Genomic DNA, 21,109 nt, shown 5'->3' with positions numbered 1-21,109 from the left:
TATAAAAAGTAAACACGGGCAGGAGAACATTGCACTCACTTCAGAGCTGGTTTGGTGCTCAGGTGAAGTAGCCCCAAAACTGGCTCAGACCCCTGTCACCCATCAGTGGGTCCGTTATGCCACAAGGACCCTGCATGGTCACAGTGGGACAACAGCAGGGATGAGACAGAATATCTTAGAAGATGCCCCTGAAAGCAGCTCAAGATGCAGTAATACTGTCACTCGTGTGGCAATGGGGAAGGAAAACCCTGCTTTAATCCAGGGATGTGAAAGGGAAAGCAATGCTCAGTCTGGCAGGGGTGTTCAGGGTTAACAGACCATCTCTGGGTCCTTACCACGGGCTTTCTCCCACTCCAGGATAGTGGTTTCCATTGGGGTATCTCCCCCAAGGATGAGAAAATGTTTCTGAATGCTTTCTCTGCTTTATTTTTGCTATGAAGCCCTGAGGGGTCCCTGACAGCTGGGCTTGGGACAACCAGAGGGTCCCAGCACAATTCATTGCTATTCTTGCAGCATGAAAAAAAGCTTTCTGAAAAGCTGATGCCCACGGTGCAGGGGAGAGGTGGGAGAGCCAGTCTCCAACCTCCTGATACCACAGCTCTGCCCCTATAATCAGTATACACACACACGACTCTGCTGCCCGCCTGCATCCCAAGCTGGGGAGGGTAGGGGGGAGAAGCATCACCAAGACTTTCTGCAAACGCTGGGGATGATAAGAGCTGCCTGGTCCCATTTAGCTGCAAAAAATCTCTCCCGCAGATCCCCTTCACTTTCCAGTCTTTCCCCCAGTGCCTTTCCCTGCTGCCCAGCCCAGTCACAGGGTGCCACAGGGGACCCATGCTGGAGGCATCCTGCAAGCAGGCTGCCTCTCTGCACCCTCCTGCCATGGGGGAGGAGTTTATTGCCGTTAATCTTTGATGATCACTGAGCTAAAAATCACCCAGCCCTACTGGGGGAAAAAAAAAATTAAAAAAATCCCTGCTTTCCTCTACTTGGCCTCTGGGATTTTGAATCAGCCCAGACTAGCTTTATGGCTCTAGCCAGCTTAAGGGACCTGCAGGCTGGCAGCTCCCACCAGCTCAGGACAAGCTGCAACTGAGGAGGTTGGTTTTTAATTGAGGCTGCCAGCCTGGCCACATGCCTGGAGGGACTCTGCTGCTGTCAGCTTGTCCTTTCACCACAGTCCTTCCCAGCCTTGGGCTCTGCCTGCCTGTCTGCCTGTTGGTTTTTTCTTACTTTTAATAAAAGCTGTGATTTCGGGCAGGGATGGACACGCTTCTGGCTAGGATCCCATGGGTCAGCAGCCACTGCTCTGCTGTCACCCACCGGCACCTGCTTGAAATCCAGATTGAAATGAATTGGGCTTTTGCTGTAGACCCACTAGGGTTTGGACTTTGCCTTTAACACTCCTCCCTGTACCGTACATAGCCGTGGATGTGTTTTCAAGCACTGCCACTTAGCTGGGACCCAGGACAGAGCAGACTCCAGTTGCTGTCTCCATGTCCTTGGCAAGACTCACACACCCTCCTTTGCACACAGTGCCAGCTTTTAGGAGGATGCAAACCAAAACCAAAACTAAACCCACTGATTCTTGAGGATTTGCTGCAAGGTTGCAAGTGCTGCAGTCTGCTAACCTGCCCCCAGATCTCTGGCCAGCACTGGCTTCACCTGCACCATAAGCATCTGCCAAGTGTATGGATGCTGCTCACACCCAAGGGAGAAGGCAAAGGAAAAGCATTGGGAAAATGTCTTTTATTGCAAAAGGAGCAAATTGAAGTCCCTCTCATCCATCAAGCCAAGCCGCATGTGTTGACCAGTGCTAGTGATGCCCGGATGGCACAAGGCAGGCTGTGGTTTGTATAGTAACAATGGAAAGGGCAGGAAAAACACCGTGTGAGGCAAAGGGGGTGGCCTGGGGCAAGGCAGGCTCCTAAACAAGTTTCACACGTTTCATTTCTGGCACTTCCGTAGCCACAAACATCTACTCCATCCCCATCCTGGCCATCAGCACTATCTGGAAAAGGGGACCCCAGTGGCAGTGGGGACAGCCAGGGCCCAGACAGACCTTCTGGAGTGCCTGAGGGAAGTCAGGAGCAGCCTCCTCTTCTTCAGTACCAGCAAAGAGTTCCAAAGCACAGGTCCTCTGAGAGCAGCGTGGAGCAGCAAACACCCCAGATTCAGTGACGATGGGCCCTTTTTGGGTGGATGTCAGCAGAAATACAGGCACGAGGGTCTGATCCCCACCCCCAGGGGTGGACGCAACATGGGGCTTCGCCTTGGCATGGTCTTCTCCAGGCCAGCCCTAAGGCACAGCTAATCCCTTTGCTGTCGGAACCCAAGGGAGGGCGATCCATGATCCAGTGGGTCATCTCCATATCTCTGTCTCCTGCCACCACTGCAAACACAAGAGTGGGGTGGCTGCCAGCTCCTCCCTTTAAGACATATATCAAAGCTGCAGGTTGCACGCTTTAAATGAACCAACAATCTCAACTCTGATTTCAGTGATGTCTAGGGTGAAAAAAGCCCCAAGTCTGCCTGAACCACCAGTCCCAGGTACGTGGTATAGATGGACAGTTAAACTTCCTTTTGTTTTCCAAAATTTTATATCAATCAAGGCGATTCATGTTACAGTTCTGTCTTCATAACAATTAAGAATTAGAAAAGTGGTTAAAAACAAACCCACCAGTATTACAATCTGACATAGGACGGCATGTGCAAACACGAGCATCCAGAAAACCCAATACATGACAGTGCAAGCTTTAAAATTCAATCACACGTGCATCACGTTCACCTGCTGCTCAGCTGTGGTCTGCTGTGGGCTGGTAGAAAAGGCTATATCCAACTCCCAAACCTGTTTCAGGGCTTTTCCTTGGCTGAGTTGAACTAAACCCTGCTTTGGCCAGTGACCCATGGTGTAAATCAGAGAAATCTCGTAGTAGCAGTTCCTAAGGTGTCTGTGCACAGAGTGCTTGTGGTCTGCAACAGCCTAGAGGTCCTCAAATCCTGCAGTGCTGCCAGAAATAGTGTTTCTGGTAAAAAGGTGGACGGAAAGGGCACGCAGAAACCTGTGAGATAGCTTAAGGTAGCACTGCCGAGCCTGTCCCCAACAGGTGGGAAAGGCTCGGTGCCATGGACCCACAGAGAGCCACCCATATGGACCTGCTCTTCAGCATCATCCCTTATGTCTTCCCAACAGCTTTACCTTTCTCCTAGCTGGAGCACTGAATATCCATAGCCACTTATGCCCTAACTACAGCATTTAGAAAAATAAGGGTACTCTATAATCTTACCCATTTATTCATATAGTTAAATAAAAAGAAAACTAAAATTTTGATAATAAAATCCTTTCTTTTGAGGGGAGGGGCAGGAAGACAGTGTATCTAATACAGAATTTCCTCCATGACCTTCCTGACAGGGCCTGAAACCACTGCAAAAAGATTGAAGGCACTCCGCTGGCTGCACCCATCATTTTAATAATAAAGGAATAATAACAGGAATGCTGTGTATCTCTTTACGCAGCCTCACACCTTACTAGTGAGGGATGTGGTGGGTGGCACTGCAGAGACAGGGAAAGAGAAGACACACAACGTCTCCTGGTCATTCTGGGATCCTTCCCATGAAGTCATGTGCCAAGGATCCCACTTCTTCACTGGCAGCTGAGGTGTGCAGCAACATCTCCTCCACACAATGACTCCTGTGCCAAAGGAAGACAAGTATTTCACAAGCACAGGTTGAAAGGTAAGAGCTGGGGCCCCTCAAAGCATGGCCTTTATGCATTTCTGGGGCTGGAGAAGCCCTCTCCACACCCTGTCCTCCTTGCAGGCTGTGGTCTGACTCATCTCCAGGAGCTCCTCACCTTCACCTCCACCCTCCAGTCCAAGGGCGAAATCCTGCCAGTGCCCTGATGACTGACACTGGGGCTCCAGGATTAACTCCTTGCCAGAGGGTGTCTGTAACTTGTAACATACCCACTATCTGCACTGGCAGCAGGGAACAAACCTGAGTCCTTCATAGTTAAAAGCCATAGGAAACAGGCTTTGGGACATGCTTGTGCTCCAGCTGGGCAAGGATCTATAGGGCTCCTCTGCACCTCATTTTGAGGCTGAAACACCAAATTATGCAGGGCAGATTCAGACCTCAAGGGATGCTCCAAAGAATCCATCAAACTGGACTTCCTCAATTCCTTCCTAACTATAAAACCACTTCAGATTTTGTCCCAAACACCTATATTTCTACTCCCGGACCCCATCACAACCTCCAGTTTTGCTGCATCTTCTTTTCTGCCTCCTACAAAGCCCAGTGGCAGGAGATGGGCTTTGAGAAAGATCCTCACTGGTGCCCGACCCTACCCAAAACACAGCACCACCTCCTTGGGCGGCAGACTCATGCCAGACCCATGCTCAGCCCAGACACAATCCCATGAGAAACCCCGCTTGGCTGGCTGTAGCCTGGGCAGGGTGCCCCGAACCTTCCCAGCCAACGCAGTTCAATTCTGCAGAGGCTCATTAAAAATTCAGGGCCTGAAACATGCTCCCAACCAAGGCACAGCCGGGAATGTCCTGCCCTGGGGAGGAAGGCTGCCAGGCTTCAATCCTGTTTGCTCTGTCTCAGAGCGGAGATTGCCCACAGCTCTCTGTAAATGCACCTTCCCGTACAAAACCAAATGGGAAAGCTGGGAAAGAGGCATCTCTGCAGCTCCATCCCGGCTGCCAGCGACTTGGCGTGCAGGACCACGTCACCCTGAGTCCCCTGCAGAAGCCTCTGACAGCAACCCTACCTCCAGCACCGCAGACGCTGCCTGAGCAAGGCACCTAATTCTCCCAGTGAGAGAGGAGGGCTGCTTCAGAAAAACCCTCCACAAAATCATCGCCTCTAACTGCGACCTGAGACGGAGATGGGTATTAGCTTAATTTCATGGTAGATGGGAACATTTCTGCGGGTGCGGTGAGAACACCCGCTGGCACAGACCCATCAGTGCAAAAGCCAGTGTTTTCCACCCACCAGCAAGCCGGCTAGCAGCAAACGTCACTGTCAATCCAAGACACGTGCCACTCCTGGGAACTGGCTGTTCCCGAGAAAGTGCTGCACATACTTTTTGAGAACAGCTTTGCTCCAGGCAGTCCTTCTGCCAGCAACAAACCTGAAAGCTCATCTGTCCTTAAAAACCAAAAGGGATGATATCAGCAGGATAATCATATAACGAAGCAGGGCCATAAATACTTTAAAAAGATCAATGGGGCATGCTGGTATGGATGGCACTGCTCTAGCAAAGGCAATGTTGACACCCAAGGCAAAACACACAGGCAAAGTGCTTTGCAGCGGGTGTTAAATGGGCGAGGAGGTGGGATGCAGCTGCCCCAGCAAATGATACGCAGTCCATACAGTTAAAACACCTGTAAATCACTCGAGTAACCTGGCCCGTGTGGTACCCAGGAAAGCAGGAGCATGGGGCAACAGTTAGTCCAGTGCCACACCAGACCAAAGGGGGAAAAAATGTATGTGTGTGTATATATATATATATATATGTATCTCTAGTTTGTTTTCTGCTCTTCATAAAGTCCTTTTAAATATATTTGCCATGTTATAAAACTCATGATAGGCTGTGCTGTAGCAACCCTGCCACATCACACACCCACACGACCAGCGCCAGGTGCTCCCACGAGACCAGAAACACTCCCACTGGCACTAACCAACCTCCACCTCTTGAAATCCTTGGAAACTGAAAAGGTTTACTATGGGTTTACTATGTGTCTGCAGAGAGACTGACAACTCCTTCCCGACCTATACAGAGAAAACTCTGCCTACCATAACCCAACTGGAGTCTCCCACATGCCCCAAACTAAAAAAAAAAAAAGTCACAATGCCTCAAAATAAAAAAAAAAATTACCCAAAGGACAGTGAAGTCTATTTAATTCCCTTACTCAACCCCAGTCTAAAACAAAATGTGCAAAAAGAATTATTTGTTACAAAGTCCTAAGTAAGGCATGGTTATCCCAAAGCTGATAGAGGAGCCCGTTAGGAAACCCAGAGGAAATAGGCGACTTCGTCCAGGTCAACGGGATAGTCTGTGAGCAGCACCGGGGTCTTCTCAAACAACTCCCCCTTGTAGCTGCGCCACTTGCCTGCCGGCAGGTAGACGTCACGTTCCTGCTTGCCCATCTCCAGGACAGGGGCCACCATAAGGGTGTCCCCAATGAGGAACTGGGAGTCAATCCTGTGAGTGGCCTCGTCGCGGGGCGAGATCCACCAGATGGGACGGATGATGGGGTCGCCCGTGTCGGTGACCTCCCCAGCCAGCTCCAGCAGCAGCGGGGCCACCAGCGACTCGTGGAGCTCCGTGAACTTCTGCGCAATCTCCACCACCTCCTTGTCGTAGAGCCAGGGTGGGATGGAGAACTGCATGGAGGGCATGAAGGCTGACAGCTCCAGCCACCGCACGTACAGCTCCCGGTCGGGGATCTCCACCGCCCCCTCCGTCTTGTTGGGGAAAAAATTCCCCCCGATCATATCAGCGGATATGAAGGGGTACCCCAGCATGCTGATGGTGAGCACCGTAGGGATGAGGGACTTGAGGCCAAGCTCGTAGCCCCAGACAGAGTCACGGTCAATGATGCGGAAGAAGCAGGAGATGTTCTGCGACTGGTAGCCCACCCGCACCTCGGCCAGCTCGTAGAAGGGGATGGCCATCTCTGTGTAGCGCCGTGACCAGATGCTGGGGTCCGAGAGTGGGCGGAAGGTGCTGAACTGCTTGGGCAGGTAGCTGGTCTCACCTGCATCAAACTTGAAGGATGAGATGCCGTACTTTTGTCGGAGCTGGCGCAGGTGGCTCTGGAACCAGTCCCGGGCTGCTGGGTTGGTGAAGTCCAGGATGGCCCCGATGCCATTCCACCACTCCACCATGGCTGGCAGCCGCCCCGACGGCTCCTTGATGAACAGCTGACGCTCAATTCCTACCCCAAAATTGGAGGAATTGTAGTTTATGAAAGGGTGAGTCCACAGGGTGACCTTAAACCCATCTTCCCTCAGTTTTGCAAACATCTCTGTTACATTGGGGAACTTGACGGGGTCAAAGTCGAAGTCCCCATAGGCCTGCGTGTACATGTCATCAATTTCAATGTGGCTGCAGTTAAAACGGTACTTCTTGATCTTTTCGGCAAACCTCAAGAGTTTATGCTGGTCGATATTGTTCTTGTAGAGGGCCCAGGTGGACCAGATGGGGTATCGGAAGGCATTCTCGGCGGGGATCTTGGAGGGCTTGTTGAAGTACCTGCGCACCATGTACTTGTGGATGGAGGTGACGTCGGAGCCCACGCAGACCCGATAGCTGAGCTCGGGGAAGGGCTGCTGCCCCGGCGGGGGCTTGTAGGGCGAGTCCTTGTAGCGGGCCTGGAAGAAGAGGGCACGCTCGGTGGCATTGAAGCCCAGGTGGAAGGGCACGGAGTCGTTGATCTTGATGGCCGCCGCCTTGGAGGAGAGCCAGTAGCGCTCGAGGATGCCACCGAAGCTGTCTCGGAAGGAGTAGACGTCGCTCGTCACGTAGGGCACGGGCTCCTGGTAGCCGGACAGGCGGATGGGCCAGTGCTGGGTGCTCATCTCCGAGCCCCCGTACCAGTGGGCGTCCTCCCAGAACATGGTGTGCTCCACCGCCGGGCCGGCCGCCAGCTCCTCCCAGCGCACGCGGTAGCACATCACCGTGTCTTTGGGCTTCACCGTCTGGATGAAGAAGTTGAGCGGCCCCCCGCCCGACCGCGTGCAGCTCAAAATCTCGCCCTCCTTGGAGCACGACTCCAGGTCAAGGCTGCCCGAGCGGAAGGCCAGGCGGAAGACCACCTCCCCATGCTGGTTCCTGATGACAAAGCCATCCGCCCGCAGGTCCATCAGCTCCGTCTTGAGCCGCTCCGCCTTCCGCAGGGACACCGTGTAGTAGCACCAGGCCACCACCGCGGCAATGAACAGGATGAGGCCCAGCAAGATGGCCCCGAGCATGGGCCTCAGCTCCTTGGAGGGCTTCTGCTTCACCGGTGTGAAGTTCTCTGGCAGGAAGGTGTACATGGTGCTCGGTCTTCTCTAGACCTTTTTGCAGAGGAGCAGGAAGGAAGATCTCTTTGCAGCAAGCCTGGGGCTCTCAGCGTAAGAAAACGGACTGTTAGGAGAGTTCCCACCTCCACCGAGTCCCAGAGCAGCCGTCTCTGAAAAAGAGGAGTATATAAATAGTCTCAGAAGAATCTCCGAATCAAGGGACGGCTTGTCATCCATTTGCCGTCTCAATTTCAGCAGCTCTCCCCGGCCCCCCGCTGCCAGGCTGCGACGTGCCAGGTGCTGTACGCCAAGTACCAGACACCATCTCCAATTACCCGGGGCAGACAACACGTGCGGAGAACAGCCTGAGCCCCATGTGGAGAACCACCCCAGGGCAGTAAGGACCAAATCATTGCCATAATTAATTATTTTTGTGGGGAAGATTTTCAGTGAGGCAGGAGTGGAGACTGAGAGGGGCTAGGAGGAGACTGAGCAGGAGCTAGGTCAGCCCACTGACATTACCTTTAAAGCACAGGGCTAACTAAGAGCCTTAAAAGACACCACGTAGTGAATTCGAGGCAGATGCTCCTAATTTTAATCAAACTGCCTCCCTGGCAGATTTAACTCTGCTCACCCGCAGCACTGTCCCCTCCCCATCCCCAGCATGCCCTAGCTGGGCAACGCTTTGCTGCAAAGGTGGGTGTCCTGGTTTCAGCTGGGATAGAGTTAACTTCCTAGCAGCTGGTACAGTGCTATGTTTTGAGTTCAGCATGGGAAGAATGTTGATAACACTGATGTTTTCAGTTGTTGCTCAGTATTGTTTAGATTATAGTCAAGGACTTTTCAGCTTCTCATGGCCAGCCATGGCACAAGAAGTTGGCACAGGACACAACCAAGGCACCTGACCCAAACTGGCCAACGGTGTATTCCATACCATGTGACGTCCCATCTAGTTTAGGAACTGGGAAGGGCGGGGGGCAGGGAATCGCTGCTCGGGGACTGGCGGGGTGTCGGTCGGCGGGTGGTGAGCTATTGCCCTGTGCATCATTTGTACATTCCAATCCTTTTATTACTACTGTTGTCATTTTATTAGTGTTATCATTATCATTATAATTTCTTCTTTTCTGCTCTATTAAATCGTTCTCATCTCAACCCAGAAGTTTTACCTTTTTTCCCGAGTTCCTCCCCCATCCCACTGGATGGGGGAAGGGAGTGAGCGAGTGGCTGCGTGGTACTTAGTTGCTGGCTGGAGTTAAACCACGACAGTGGGTAAATCCCTGCTTCTCTGCAGCTCCTGGATGGCCAAATGGGGCTGAGGCACCAGTGGGTTGTGGCTGGTTTTGGGGAGCACGTAGCGGGTGCATTGTGCAGCAACGCACGGCTGCAGGAGGTACTGTGCCAGCAGCCCCGAGCAGGAGGAGAGCGGCTTGCTCCTGCCATTCTCACAGACCCCTGCAACGGCTCCGGGTGGGAGAAAAGCTAATTTTGTTGGGAGTGAGCGGTGCAGGACCCCCAAAGGGCTCTGGGCTGCATTTTGGCTCCAGCCTGCTCCCCCCACGCATGGCCCCGGGGAAGCGGGCTGCGCCAAGAGCCTAATGGCTTTTCCTTGGCTGCGGGCTGGCTGGGCTCGGCCAAGCACAGCGCCGGGGATCCAAAGGGGAAAAGTAAAGTAAGGACACACGGGAGAGTGAGAAACAAACCCGTCTGCAGGAAGAGCAGGGGAAGGAGAGGAGCAGCAGACCAGCTGGCCGGTACCTGCCTAGCGCCAGCAAACGCCAGCATGCTACCTCCTCCCCAAGCCCTGGGGCTGTAAGCCTGCCAGCTCTGGGCAAAGAAGAGGAAAAATAACCCTCTTTTTGGGCATAAATGAAGCTGGTTGCAGCAACTTCCTCTAAAGCAGATGATTTTTTTTTTAAAAAAAAGAAGAAGATCCAGAATGAAACACTGCACCTTCTCCCTGCCACGGGCGTGACAAGCCGGAGCACATTGTCCTCTGTACCTTGAACAGGGAGCACATTGTCCTCTGTACCTCGAACAGATCTTTCTCCCCAAAAAAGGACAAGTAAAGCAGAAAGGGGTCCTGAGAACCACCTAAACCCTGCTGCTCAGGTGTAAACCCAGAGCAGCATCTGTGTGCAGGCTCAACAAAACATACAGCATTTTATATTCAACTTGAAGCATGTATTGGACCAGACCTTGCAGCTGGGAGAACTTTCTGGTTGCTGGCCGGGTCATTTTAACCTTCCCCTGGGAGCCAGTAACTTTCTAGGCTGCCAGTTGCTTTAAATGGGATTACAGCGGCATTAGGAAGCGATTAGCCTGAACAGGCGATAGGTTTAGCTAAACTGCTTGTCCCATGGCCAAGTCCCACGGAGCCCTCACTCGCTGGCGGGGAACTCCGGCATGGGATGGGAGCAGCTCCAACCACCCCAAATGTGTCACCCAGGGCCAGATCCTGCCCCCCAGGAGGGGAACGTGAGCCCAGCTGAGCCCAGCAAAAATTGGGCAATAAAGGCAGGGAAGAGACGGTGGTGCGAAGATGCTGTGTTTGGGATAAACCTTTGTCCCCCCTATCAACGCCTCCTTGGCTTTGGGATGAGCTCCCTCCCCTCTCAGCACTGGGAATTTTGGGGATGCCAGAGAGAGACACACAAATACCTGTCACTATCAGAGGCATGCCTGTGTCTCACAAGTGCCTTATCTGGGGACTGCAAAGCTCAACGGAAAATAAAATGCAGCTTCCACCAAGCAGGACTTGCAAATTATTTGGGAAAAAAATTTTTTTTAGAGTTTTCATGTTTTCTGAAAAAAAAGAGGAAATAAATGGTGTTTTCTTTCCCAGTTCTCATTTAGGGTTTTACGACCAACAAATGGCCAATACTGCCACTGTGGGGACAGCCACCTCCTCACTCCACGTAAAATTGACATTAGCTCCCAGGGCTTTAGAGATTTTCTGGATTTTCATCTCTTTTTCAGGAGGCGAGTTTATTATTTATGAACTACTTCGAAGCTGCTCTATTTTTAGGCTGTTTCTTTCTTCCCCCCGCCATGGGCTGGAGCTCAGGACATACATGAAGGAGCTGCCACTGCCACTGCCAGTAGAAAAATAATGTGTTTTTTAAGAAAGGTTTTGCAGCCTTTTGTGGCCTTTGGACACCGATCTGCCTTGGAAGGATGTGCAAGCCAGGTGTCTGAACTGGTGGATTTAATCTTGCTCTGGTTGTTCTGGCTGGGCCAGGATCAAACCCCTGTGCCTGCCCTGGGATAACAGACATCACCTGCTCTGGTACCACTCCAACAAAGATGCTGAGAAGGGTGTTTGCAGGGATCACCCAGCGCACCAATGGGCCAGGGAGGTCTTGAAAAACAGGATCTCACTCTTTGCCCGCCCAGCCCCTCTATTTTTTTGCCTTGTTAACAAAATGTACGTTATCCAGTCGGTGATTTGGCTTTGTCCCAGATGAGAGGTAAAGTCTCCCAAGTTCCTTGGAGACGCCTGCCGTCTCACACTCATGAGCTGCAGTCCGCAGAGGTGCCTGCTCATGCAAAGCCTCTTTCAACATTTTTTTTTTGAATGCAAACTTGTTATTTTGCTCTAAGATGACATTGCGGTGACCTTTAATTCCTCAAAAAAAAAAAAAAAAAAAAAAGAGAAAATGGGAACGGAGGGTGTCAAAGCCAAACAGCATGTTTGTAGCTTGCTGCACTGGAGCTTCCCTGCTGACCCAAAACAAAGCTTTTTCTTCCTGTTCTGTGGAAGCAGTGAGTCGCCCTGCTTCAACTCAAGATGAAAGCAAAATATCCGAGCAGGACACACTTTATGGAGTAAAAATAAAAATCCATTTTTTGACCGCTTCTATTTTTACCAACACCGCTGCTAACCACAGGCTGTGAGACCCACAGCACCACTAACCCCAGCAACTTTGCAACTAGGACATTCCTTTAAAGAGGGTCAATAACATTTAACTGGTCCCTATTGCCCTGGTGGAGTCAGGTCTGACCCGTGCCAGGGGCCAAGCTCATGCTGGGGACATGCGCCCATTTCCCATGCTGGGATGCTGGGAAACCCTCCCCTCCAGTGCAAGGTGCTGCCGCTTCTTCCCCAAACGTCTTGGCAGGAGTCAAGCTAAGGAAACACAGGAGATTTCACCGGGAGGCATCTCCAACCCCATAAAAGAGCAAGGAATTAGGATGGCAAATTAAGGGGGAAATTACTTCTCTGCAAAACAGCTGCAGGGGCTAAAAAACCTCCACGTGCCCACACTGCAATCCCCCGTGGGGGACCAGCCCTGCCAAAGAGACTTTGCAAACCTGAGACGGGGGACGAGCAAACCCTTCCTGGGAATTTGAAGGCTCTGCAGCAGCACTTCAGTTCTCATAGGGGTTTTTGGAGTCATAAAGGGTAAAATTACTGTTCCAGCCACTTGGTGCTGATGGGAGCAGGTGGGACAGGCCTGGGCACCCTGTGGCAGCGCCAGCACAAGGGGCTGCTCCCCCCATACCCCAGCCCCCCCCATGGATCAGAGGCACCGATTCCTCCCCTAGCCGTGTAGAGCCACCCGCAAGGATCCCCCCAAATATCACACTGGATCACCCCAGGACCCTGGGTTTATCGCTGCAGTGCAGAAGCCACCCCAGGGTGAATGTGGGCGGCACAGACCCCTGGCACCCGAGTCCAGTCAGCGACCCTGCCTTAGCAGGACAGGGACAGCGAGGGGGACACGGTGCTTCCTTCCCAGGGGACCCTCACCTTCACTGTCCCTGAGAAGCAGGGACTGACGGCTGCCTGGTCTGAGGGGCTTGGGGAAAGGCTGCATGTGGGGACGGGTCTCTGCACCTCCTGCAAAGACACGTGCTGTTGGGGCTGCTGCCTCTGTGGCAAGACACGGCAGCAAATTCCCCATGGCACCCAGCTGTCGGATATGGACGGCCCCGGCCAGGAGGCAGCTCATCCCACTGGGTGCACGGTGCCGGTACTTACCCGACCATCGCCTCCTGGGGATCCCTGCCTGCCACCTGGCGCTGCCACAGATGGCTTTTTAAGCACCTAAAAAATAAGTGCTGCTACATCTCCGCGTCCCCGTCAGCTTCATCCTTTCCGCATGGGGATGTTTCGGGACTACGAGCTGGCTGCAACCCGAGCAGCATGTGTCCACAGGCAGGAGGAGGGGACCCAGCACGTCACCAGTGTGTTTTCTCAGGCACCGTGATGGATGTGTGAGCAGCCAACCCTCCGGTCAGGGTGTGCCGAGCAGCGGCACCCGGCCAAGAGGTGGCTGCCGCAGGCATTGTGACGGCATGAAGGGCACACGCTTCGCCAAGCCCCAGCTCCCAGAGTCGCGGGATTCGGGCTGGCATCTCGCCTCCCTTCCAGGTGAGCAGGAAGGGCTGGCGAAGGCTTGTCCCCTCCTGCATTCGCAGGCTCTCCAGAATCAGAAAGCAAACTAAAAACCAAGCCAGGGTTTGTTTGTTGGGGTTTTTTTTCCTTCCTCAAGTCTTGTGATTTTGAGCAGAGTCATGATTCAGCAGAGTAACGAGGCTTCCTTGAGCAAAAAGAAAGAAGCAGCCCCACTGGTGCCGGCTGGTTCGTAAGCCAGGATTAAACAGCACCAGGCACCCAGAGGATAAACCCCAAATCCAAGGGGGCCATGTGAATACAGAGCTCATCTGCAAAGTGCAGACGTGCTGCAAGCACCTCGCTCTGTCTGCAAGAGCAGACAGGAGATTTGAAGCTGTGGCATTAGCTCTGCCCAGCCTTAAATAGTTTTACCTGTATTGTAGGAATCATCACTTTACAGCCCAGTTACGTCCCTTAGAGCTGCCAGTGTCCAGTGATGCTCCAAACCCATGTAGACACCTCATCCAGTGTCTGACCACGAATACAAAAAAGCCACTGGGAGTCAATTCCGGCAGCAAATGACTTAATATTTAACACCCCTGACAATTCCCCTTTTACAACATCATTTTTCTTTGTTCTTCACCCTGTGCTAATTAGCAAGATGAAGTTTTAATAAGCTGGGTTTTCACTCTAACCCTGCACACCGCTTGCGGTGCTGCAGGCTAATGACTAAACCATGACCAAAGGCTCTCGCTTTCCCTTGCCTGGAGGCAGATCACAGCACCTGAATTTGTCTGAGCCGCAAAGATTAGTGGAGACTTCAAAACAAAGCAAGCTCTCCTGGTCCACTCGTATCAAAGTGCAGCAACACGTGGGAGAGAAAGCTCTGCTGCTCTCCCTTCAGGTACATCTCTGTGTCCACCATGGAGATATTCTACAGGCCCTGAGGGAGCAGGAGGCAGGCTGTCCCTAGAGCTGTGCCACGGGCTAACCCAGAGCCCAGCAGTCAGCTCCTCAGCACCTGTGGGGCCAGCAGCTCTTGGAGAGGTATCCACTCAAACCACCCAGCTCGTGCCCAACAGCGGCAAAAGAAAAACACCAAATACCAGAGGAAAAAAAAAACAACCCGAGAGCAAGAACTGCAGTACTTTCATCGCTCACACTGAAGGAGCCAGCACCAGGCAGGGATATGGCCCAGCAGAGCTGGTCCAGGGGGCAAGTGTATGATACCCTGGTGCAAGGCATTGGTCCGCTATTAGCCTATTTCATTTGCCATGTGTGCTGTATAAGACACACAGCCATAAAGATTTTGGTGTCCTTGCCGCTGTCTTTTGGTCCCCCAGCCCAATTCCTGCTGGGACAAGTTGTGCTTCATCCACCACCCTATCACTCCAACAGGCTCTCTCCCCAGTGCTCCCACGGGTGTTAATCTTGCTCCTGCTCATCTCCATCCTCCAAGACAAACCGCTCCACAGTGGGACCCTGTGCCCCATTTTGCCCCCCTTCACCCAGATCCTTTCTTACAAGAGCTGATTCAGCACTTTGGGAGCGCTCAGCATTTCAGATGCTGAGGCAGGCTGAAACCTGAGCCCACCTCAACAAGTACTACAACACGATATGGGGAATAAATGGAAACCTAAGCACATCCCTCTGGCATGGTCCCTGCGATTTTCCAGACATCGAGACACCATGAAACTCCAGGTACTGGCAGCTCCAGAGAGCGGCGGATGGCTCACGTTGCTGGGCTGGCGACTCAGGATCCTGAATTTCCATCTGTATCCAATAGCCAATGATGCTGGACAACCTTGGGCCAAATGCAATCATCAATCCCTTAAGGTGCTCCCTGGCAGCTCTTCCACCTGCAGATCCAGCCATGCAGGCACAACCTCCCCACCCTCTTCCCCCACGGGGCTGTGGGTGCCCACTGTGCCCTTTGGGCATCGCGTCTCCCAGGAGGGAGAGGGGAAAGAGAAAGAAGGACCTGAGCTTTCTAAAACAGCTGTGGCCGCTCGTCGCCACTGCCGGCACTTGCTGATGGAGGGTCTGTCCCAGAAACCGCTCCAAACCCAAACCGGTGCCCTGCACAACGCGCGGCGTTAAACCCCTCTGCTGAAGCCGCCGCCGCCAAACATCTGTCTAGCAGCAAAAGTTGAAGCCGCACCTTGCGAGTGGAGCCGGGGACGCGTCTCCGGGCTCCCTTCATCTTCTCCAGGCGGCGAGACTCCTTCCCGTCGCAAGAAAAAAAAAAAAAAAAAAAAAAAAAAAAAAAAACCAAACCAAAAAAAACAACTTGCGCAGCGCGAAAGCCTTGCACCCCAAGGTCAGGGCGCGGGTTTGCACCCACCCCCGGCTCGCCCTTCCCAGCCTGTCCCTGCCGCCGGCTGCACCCTGGGGTCTGCGGGACGGGGCACCCCCACTCCCTGCCTCCAGCCCCGCACCCCTCCACACCCCCCCCCCCCCCCCCATCCAGCTCCCCATGCCGGCGATACACACCCCAAACCTGCCCCGGGGGCTGCTGCATCCTTCCCCGGAGGGCAGCTCCGGCAGCCGGCAAACTTACCGGCATCGCGGGGCCATGGCTGGGCTCTGCGAGGCACCGGGGACGGGGACGGGGCGGGGAGAACCGGGGGAGGGGAGGGGGGGGGGGCGGGCGCAGGCGGTGTCCCGCAGCGGTTCCGGGGTTGGGCTCTCCCCGCCGCCCCGCCCCGGTTCCAGCCCCGGCCCGGCCCCCCCCTGCACGGCGCTCCCCGCTGGGAGATGTAGTTCGGGGTGTGGGTGTCCCCCCCGCTCCGCCCCCGCCCCCGAGCTGGAGCGGCTGGGGATGCCCCGGGGGGACTTGGGGGTGGGGGTACCCCTGGGGCCACTTGGGGTTTGGCACTGGTGGGGCTGCGGAGGGATGCTTTGGGGCCGGGATGGGCTTTTTTTTTTTTTCTTTTTTCTTTTTTTTTTTTTTTTTCCCCTGTCCCAAGCAGAGTTGGGGTGCTGCCCCACAGAGCCCCAGGTGTCTCTGTGCTGGAGCATCCCTCCCGTGGGGACCGCAGCCTCGCGGGTTTGTGATCTGCAGCACATGCGGAAGGCGCCGGGTGGTGTTCCCCGCTGACAGCGGGCTCCTGGATCATAGTCAGAGAAAGGCATTTCATGCCTTCATTAGTTATGCGCTGCTTTCAAATCCCCCTCCTTATTTAGCCCACGTCCCTGCTCAATATCCCAGACGGATGGCAGCTCTTCCTAGATAACTTGGCAAAAGCAAGCACGTCCTAAGCAGCCCAGCGCAAAGCTGACGAACACGGGTATCAACAACTGCTTCTATTTCTGGCTGTGTTACTACGCTCTGAGAGCTTTTCCTTGCGTGCTTTCTTGGTCTCCAGCTTGCGGGTGGTGGCAGGGTACCAGCCCCTGAGGGCTGTTGAAGTGCCCACCAAGCCAGCAGTCGCAGAGGTTTCTCCCCCCTCCCTGGGAACTTCCCCAGCCTGTAGGAAAGGATCCGAGAGGAACAGTTGCCCAAGCCAGTTTTAATGAAAGCCCATCTTTGCTCTTCACCAGTGCCATGGCGCAGAGTAAGCCTCCGACATAAACTCAGGGTGGATGGTGTAGCTGCCTCTCTGGACCCCTCCTGTCTTCTTGAAGTGGCTCGTGTCCCACCTAGGAGAGCAGATAAAGTTATCAGCCACAGGAGGACGAAACTCCAGTGAGGAGGAAGAGCAGAAAACCTCCTGGTTGCCAGCATTGCTTAGGAGAGAGCAGTGGACATGCAGCTGCCCCCATCCACTTTGGTGTGTGTCTTTGGGCACTGAGGCCAAAGGGAAGCCCGGGCAGAAGAGTTGAAGCTCCCTGGTATTGCCATCGCAGCGAGCTGTTTCCAGCGGGTCTCCCATCCTGCAAACACCCACTCTCTCTTGCACTGTCATTTTCCTAAAATCTTCATTCCCAGAGCCATGCCAGTTAGGAAAATCTGCCTGTTTCTCAGTGGAGAAGACCTTGAGAAACAACTCACGGAAGATCAGGCATAAGGACACCTAGGGGGAACCCAGCGCTCCCTGTTTGTTCTCATTGTGGTTTGGTTTTAGTTTCTGAGCTGAGGAATTTAAACCCAATCACACGTTTTCTGCAAAGCCTGATGCCTAATTTTGGCCCGCAGGGGGATTGATGCAGTAGCAGAGTGATGACTAAGCTGGTTGAACAGCCTCCCCTCTCCCCTTGCTGCTTCCCCAGAGCTGAAAAAAGCTGCCTCGGCAATGGAGACACCCTGAAGGTAAACATGTGGGGATTAAAATGTGCTGCCGGACCTGCAGTGGGTGAAGGACAGGGCTGATTACCGCATAATGAACAGCATGACCAGGGAACAGGTTCTTGGATAAGAAGAGCAAACAATGACGAGAGAAAATACAAGAGCAGCACAAGAAACACTGATGTGGCCCCAAACTCTGGGAGATGCTAAGTTATGTGCAGCCGGGCTCCAGTGCCAGCAAGATTTCAGGTGCTGTACAATACCAAGGACTGCTGGATGAGATCAAGCATAGAAACACCTGACCTGGGAGTAAATTTGGCAACTGCTTCTCCACAGGTAGCAACAACACGCTCCACAGCCCAGCACCGCAAGGGTGTCCTGCCCTCCCTGGTCACATCCACTTAGCCCTGCAAGGTGGAAGTACAGCAGCTGCATTGCTGCCTGCATGGGCAGTGTGATGGGATCTGCTACCCCTTAGAGTCTGCAGTCTGCACAATTGTCCCCTGAATAACTCTCTGAGCAATTTTGTATGAAACCCTGATGAAAAGAGAGCTAGTGGCTGGCTGGCATTAGGAAAAAATAATAGGCTTTTCGCCCAGGGCAACAGGCTTGGAGTGCTACCCTCACTGAATGTGTCTGCACCTAAGGCTCTTGTATGGGGCGGATGGCTGAGGGTGATGTGTAGATGTATGGAACATCGCTCTGGGGCTGTAACTGCAGCACGGTATACTCCTGCAAGAGACAGAGGAGGTAGGGTGAGCGGTGGCCCCAAGGGCAAGGGAGATCATGTCTATCCCAACTCAACCCATCCCCATGCAAGGCAACCTATCCCCACCCAACCCAAGGCAACCTATCCAATCCCATCCCATCCCATCCCAACCTTACAGCCCTCTCTCCTAGTGTGTGGAGATGTCTTCTGATGGCAGGACCCCCATCAACGTAGTAGTCCATCCCTCGCAGGCAGTAGTGGCGCCCAGAGCAGGGGCTGTAGTAGACCTGGAAGGGTCCCCTCCCTGTCACACTGTACACGGGCAGCCTGTGCAGCATGTTGGTGATCACCTCCCGCTCTGCAACTGGAGGGATGGTGGGGGTAAGGGCCAAGAGAACCAGCCAGGCCATCACCTGGATGGATGCCAGCATGGCACAGGCACAGCTACAGCTGGAGTACAGGGACAGGGTGAGGGTAGTTACCAAACTGATCGAGGCAGATGGGTTTTGGGGGGTATGGCACCGGTACACTGTGCAGCAAGGTCTCCGTCCTTGTCACCTGCAAGGAGCAACGGCAGCCCTTGCAGGATTGCCAGCCTTTTACTGCAGAGCCCGAGGTGCCAGTGGTAGCTGTGGTGGCTCAAGTTTGGGGTGAGCGGGGGGCTGGACTCTACCTTGGGCAGGAGGGGAAGGTAAGAGGAGTGCTTATTCCAGGCTGCGCTGTTGTAGGGACCTGTTCTCCAGATGACATATTTGTCCTCGTTGACAAAAACCGGGTTGTACTTCTCTGCAACACAAAAGCGACAGGCAGGGGTGTCCAGTGCTTCCGGGGACATGGGGGGACAGCCAGAGAGTAATGACTATTTCCCCTCTCCCCAAAATGTAATGCCACGGGGCCAGGGGACATGTCAGAGGAGCTGCTCCTGGGGTCCTTGTTAAGAATCTGTGGTGGAGCTGACACCCACCACTGCCAGCTTGTTGGTCACTTGTCCCTGCCCACACAGCCTTGGTCCCTGGGGGCTATGGGGTGCCAGCAGGGTGTCCCCCAGGCAGCACCTGCCACCAGGGCGTATTTAGGGGCCACGGGAGGAGAGAACCCTGGGGACCTGTGGGCATCCCTGGAACAGAGACAGTCTCAGTGCAGGGATGGGGATGGGCGGCCACAGCAAAGCGCAGATGCTGACAGAGGGTCCTTTTGCCACTGTGGGGGGGATGCAGGATGCAAAAGAGGGGATGAACAGAGCTGCTGCCAGCACCCTCAGCCCCCCAGCCTCGTGGGGATGTGCCCTGCGTGACACAGGGGGACAGGTGGGACCTCGGTGGTACCTTCGAACCTGGCCAGCCAGTACTTCTCAGGCCAATAGGCAGCGGGGTCGATGGTGTTCCTGTAGTACTCCTGCATTGCCGCTTTCATCAGCTGCTCCCGCCGACCTTGGCTCACCGGATTTTGCATGGGGGGCATCGTTAATCCCTGCAGACAGTGGGGAGTGGGGAGAGACACCCAGGCCTTGCGGCAGCGTCTGCTGTCACAGTCATTGGGGCACCTGGTGAAGCTGATTACCAGGCAGGGTCTAACGCTGGAGACACAGCTGGAGATCTGAGCACCAAACTGTCCTTCACAGTGTGGGGGCATGGGGGTCATAGCAGCACCGTGATCCTCCCCCTCCCCTCCCCAAACTTCCTGCTCACCCAAAAAGAGGGGACGGAGCATGGCTGGGCATCGCTGGCTCCTCTCCCCCTGCACCCAGCGTGTCCATAGGCATCTGGGCACTTTGCAGAGTGGGAGAAGGGGTGGGTGCACTGGCACTGCCAGGTGTGGGCCCAGCAGAGGTTGGGAAGGGAGTTACAGGACCAAAACAATGTTCTACATCTGGCAAAGCCCAAGAAGGCTGGGGTCGTGTGGGGCAGATGGGTGCCTTGGTTGCATGAGCTATTTCTGTCCCTGCACAGTGGGGATATCCCTCTCCATGCCCTCTGCTGGCTCCCTCATTATAATGCACATGCTAATGAGGCTGCAAGAGATGAGTCAGTTTGCAGCATGCTTTGCATCAGAGCCTGCATGCTTGTTAGCCTGTGTGGGGGAAGCTGCATGTGCCACAGATGCCCCCCGCAGTAAGGCCACAGCTCAGGGATCCCTCCTCCTCCAGGACCAGGGCTGGGAGGGTTTTTTCAGTGCTCAGATCTCCCCTGACCCTTTGCATAGTCCCCCTGGCATGGAAGGCCCCCCAGTCGGAACTGAGCTGAGCCTGCAGTCTAGGTGTTGAAACAGCTCTCGGAGCCTCCTGATCTGCCGCCCCATTGCCACTGAATCACACAGAAGCCCTGAGCCCTGCCACTGCCTCAGTTTCCCCTTCCTCAGCAGATCCTGCCCCCTGTGCACTCTGAAACCTACTGATGGACAGGGCTGACATGTGAGAGCTTGTGCTGGTGACTGCCAGCCCTGAGAACCTAAAGCCACTGCAGGGTGCAGCTCCAGGGGACAAGAAGCCAGCAAGCACAGGCCATGGGGTGTCAAACGCTTTCCTAACCAGGGAGCATGACTCCCCCCATTAGACACATGCTGTGAAGCACACCGTAAGTCCCCATCCCACACGCCTGCCCGGCACCGAGCATGTACAGCAAGGTAGGCGTAGAAACCCTGAGGTCTCCCTCTCCCCCAGCATTTACCTGCGTAACAAACTTGTTTTCTTTCCAGAGCTCCTGTGGAGCCTGCTCACGGATGGTCTTTTTGACAGAGCATGGTGGGCGGTAGGAGTCGGTGTAAGTGCTGACGGGGGTCTTGTGTTTCTTGGAGAAGAGGAACATGGTGCAGCAGC

General features: G+C 54.1%; 2 protein-coding genes across 3 annotated transcripts; both read right to left on the bottom strand.

The window, feature by feature from the left end:
- Positions 1-1,793: 1,793 nt before the first annotated feature.
- Positions 1,794-15,976, bottom strand: LOC126035920 (myogenesis-regulating glycosidase-like). 2 transcript variants are annotated; one of them, XM_049795064.1, is made up of 2 exons: positions 15,918-15,976; positions 1,794-8,189 (listed from the first exon to the last, which is right to left on the bottom strand). In XM_049795064.1, the coding sequence occupies exon 2, from the start codon at positions 8,050-8,052 to the stop codon at positions 6,016-6,018; it is 2,037 nt and encodes a 678-aa protein (XP_049651021.1). In that variant the 5' UTR covers positions 8,053-8,189; positions 15,918-15,976; the 3' UTR covers positions 1,794-6,015. The 2 variants fall into 2 exon arrangements, with proteins under 2 accessions (XP_049651021.1, XP_049651022.1); XM_049795065.1 differs by lacking the exon at positions 15,918-15,976 and adding an exon at positions 15,519-15,584.
- Positions 15,977-18,227: 2,251 nt separating this feature from the next.
- Positions 18,228-21,098, bottom strand: CZH9orf24 (chromosome Z C9orf24 homolog). The gene is made up of 6 exons (XM_049795073.1): positions 20,961-21,098; positions 19,620-19,764; positions 18,968-19,080; positions 18,777-18,852; positions 18,471-18,652; positions 18,228-18,317 (listed from the first exon to the last, which is right to left on the bottom strand). Exons 1-6 carry the CDS (start codon positions 21,096-21,098, stop codon positions 18,228-18,230), a joined length of 744 nt encoding a protein of 247 aa, XP_049651030.1.
- Positions 21,099-21,109: the final 11 nt, after the last annotated feature.

Source organism: Accipiter gentilis, chromosome Z (assembly GCF_929443795.1).
Source record: "Accipiter gentilis chromosome Z, bAccGen1.1, whole genome shotgun sequence".
In the NCBI taxonomy this organism is placed as follows: Eukaryota; Metazoa; Chordata; class Aves; order Accipitriformes; family Accipitridae; genus Astur; species Astur gentilis.
The sequence above is the reverse complement of the archived record's forward strand: the minus strand, read 5'-3'. Positions and strand labels throughout refer to the sequence as shown.

What these genes read in the sequence shown, in the direction of transcription:
- LOC126035920 (XM_049795064.1), bottom strand. Translation starts at nt 8,052, where the DNA reads ATGTACACCTTCCTGCCAGAGAACTTCACACCGGTGAAGCAGAAGCCC.
- CZH9orf24 (XM_049795073.1), bottom strand. Translation starts at nt 21,098, where the DNA reads ATGTTCCTCTTCTCCAAGAAACACAAGACCCCCGTCAGCACTTACACC. An exon ending in ACCTTCCCCTCCTGCCCAAG is followed by an intron (nt 18,853 to 18,967) that starts GTAGAGTCCAGC and finishes TGCTCCTTGCAG; the next exon opens with GTGACAAGGACGGAGACCTT. An exon ending in ACACACTAGGAGAGAGGGCT is followed by an intron (nt 18,318 to 18,470) that starts GTAAGGTTGGGA and finishes TGTCTCTTGCAG; the next exon opens with GAGTATACCGTGCTGCAGTT.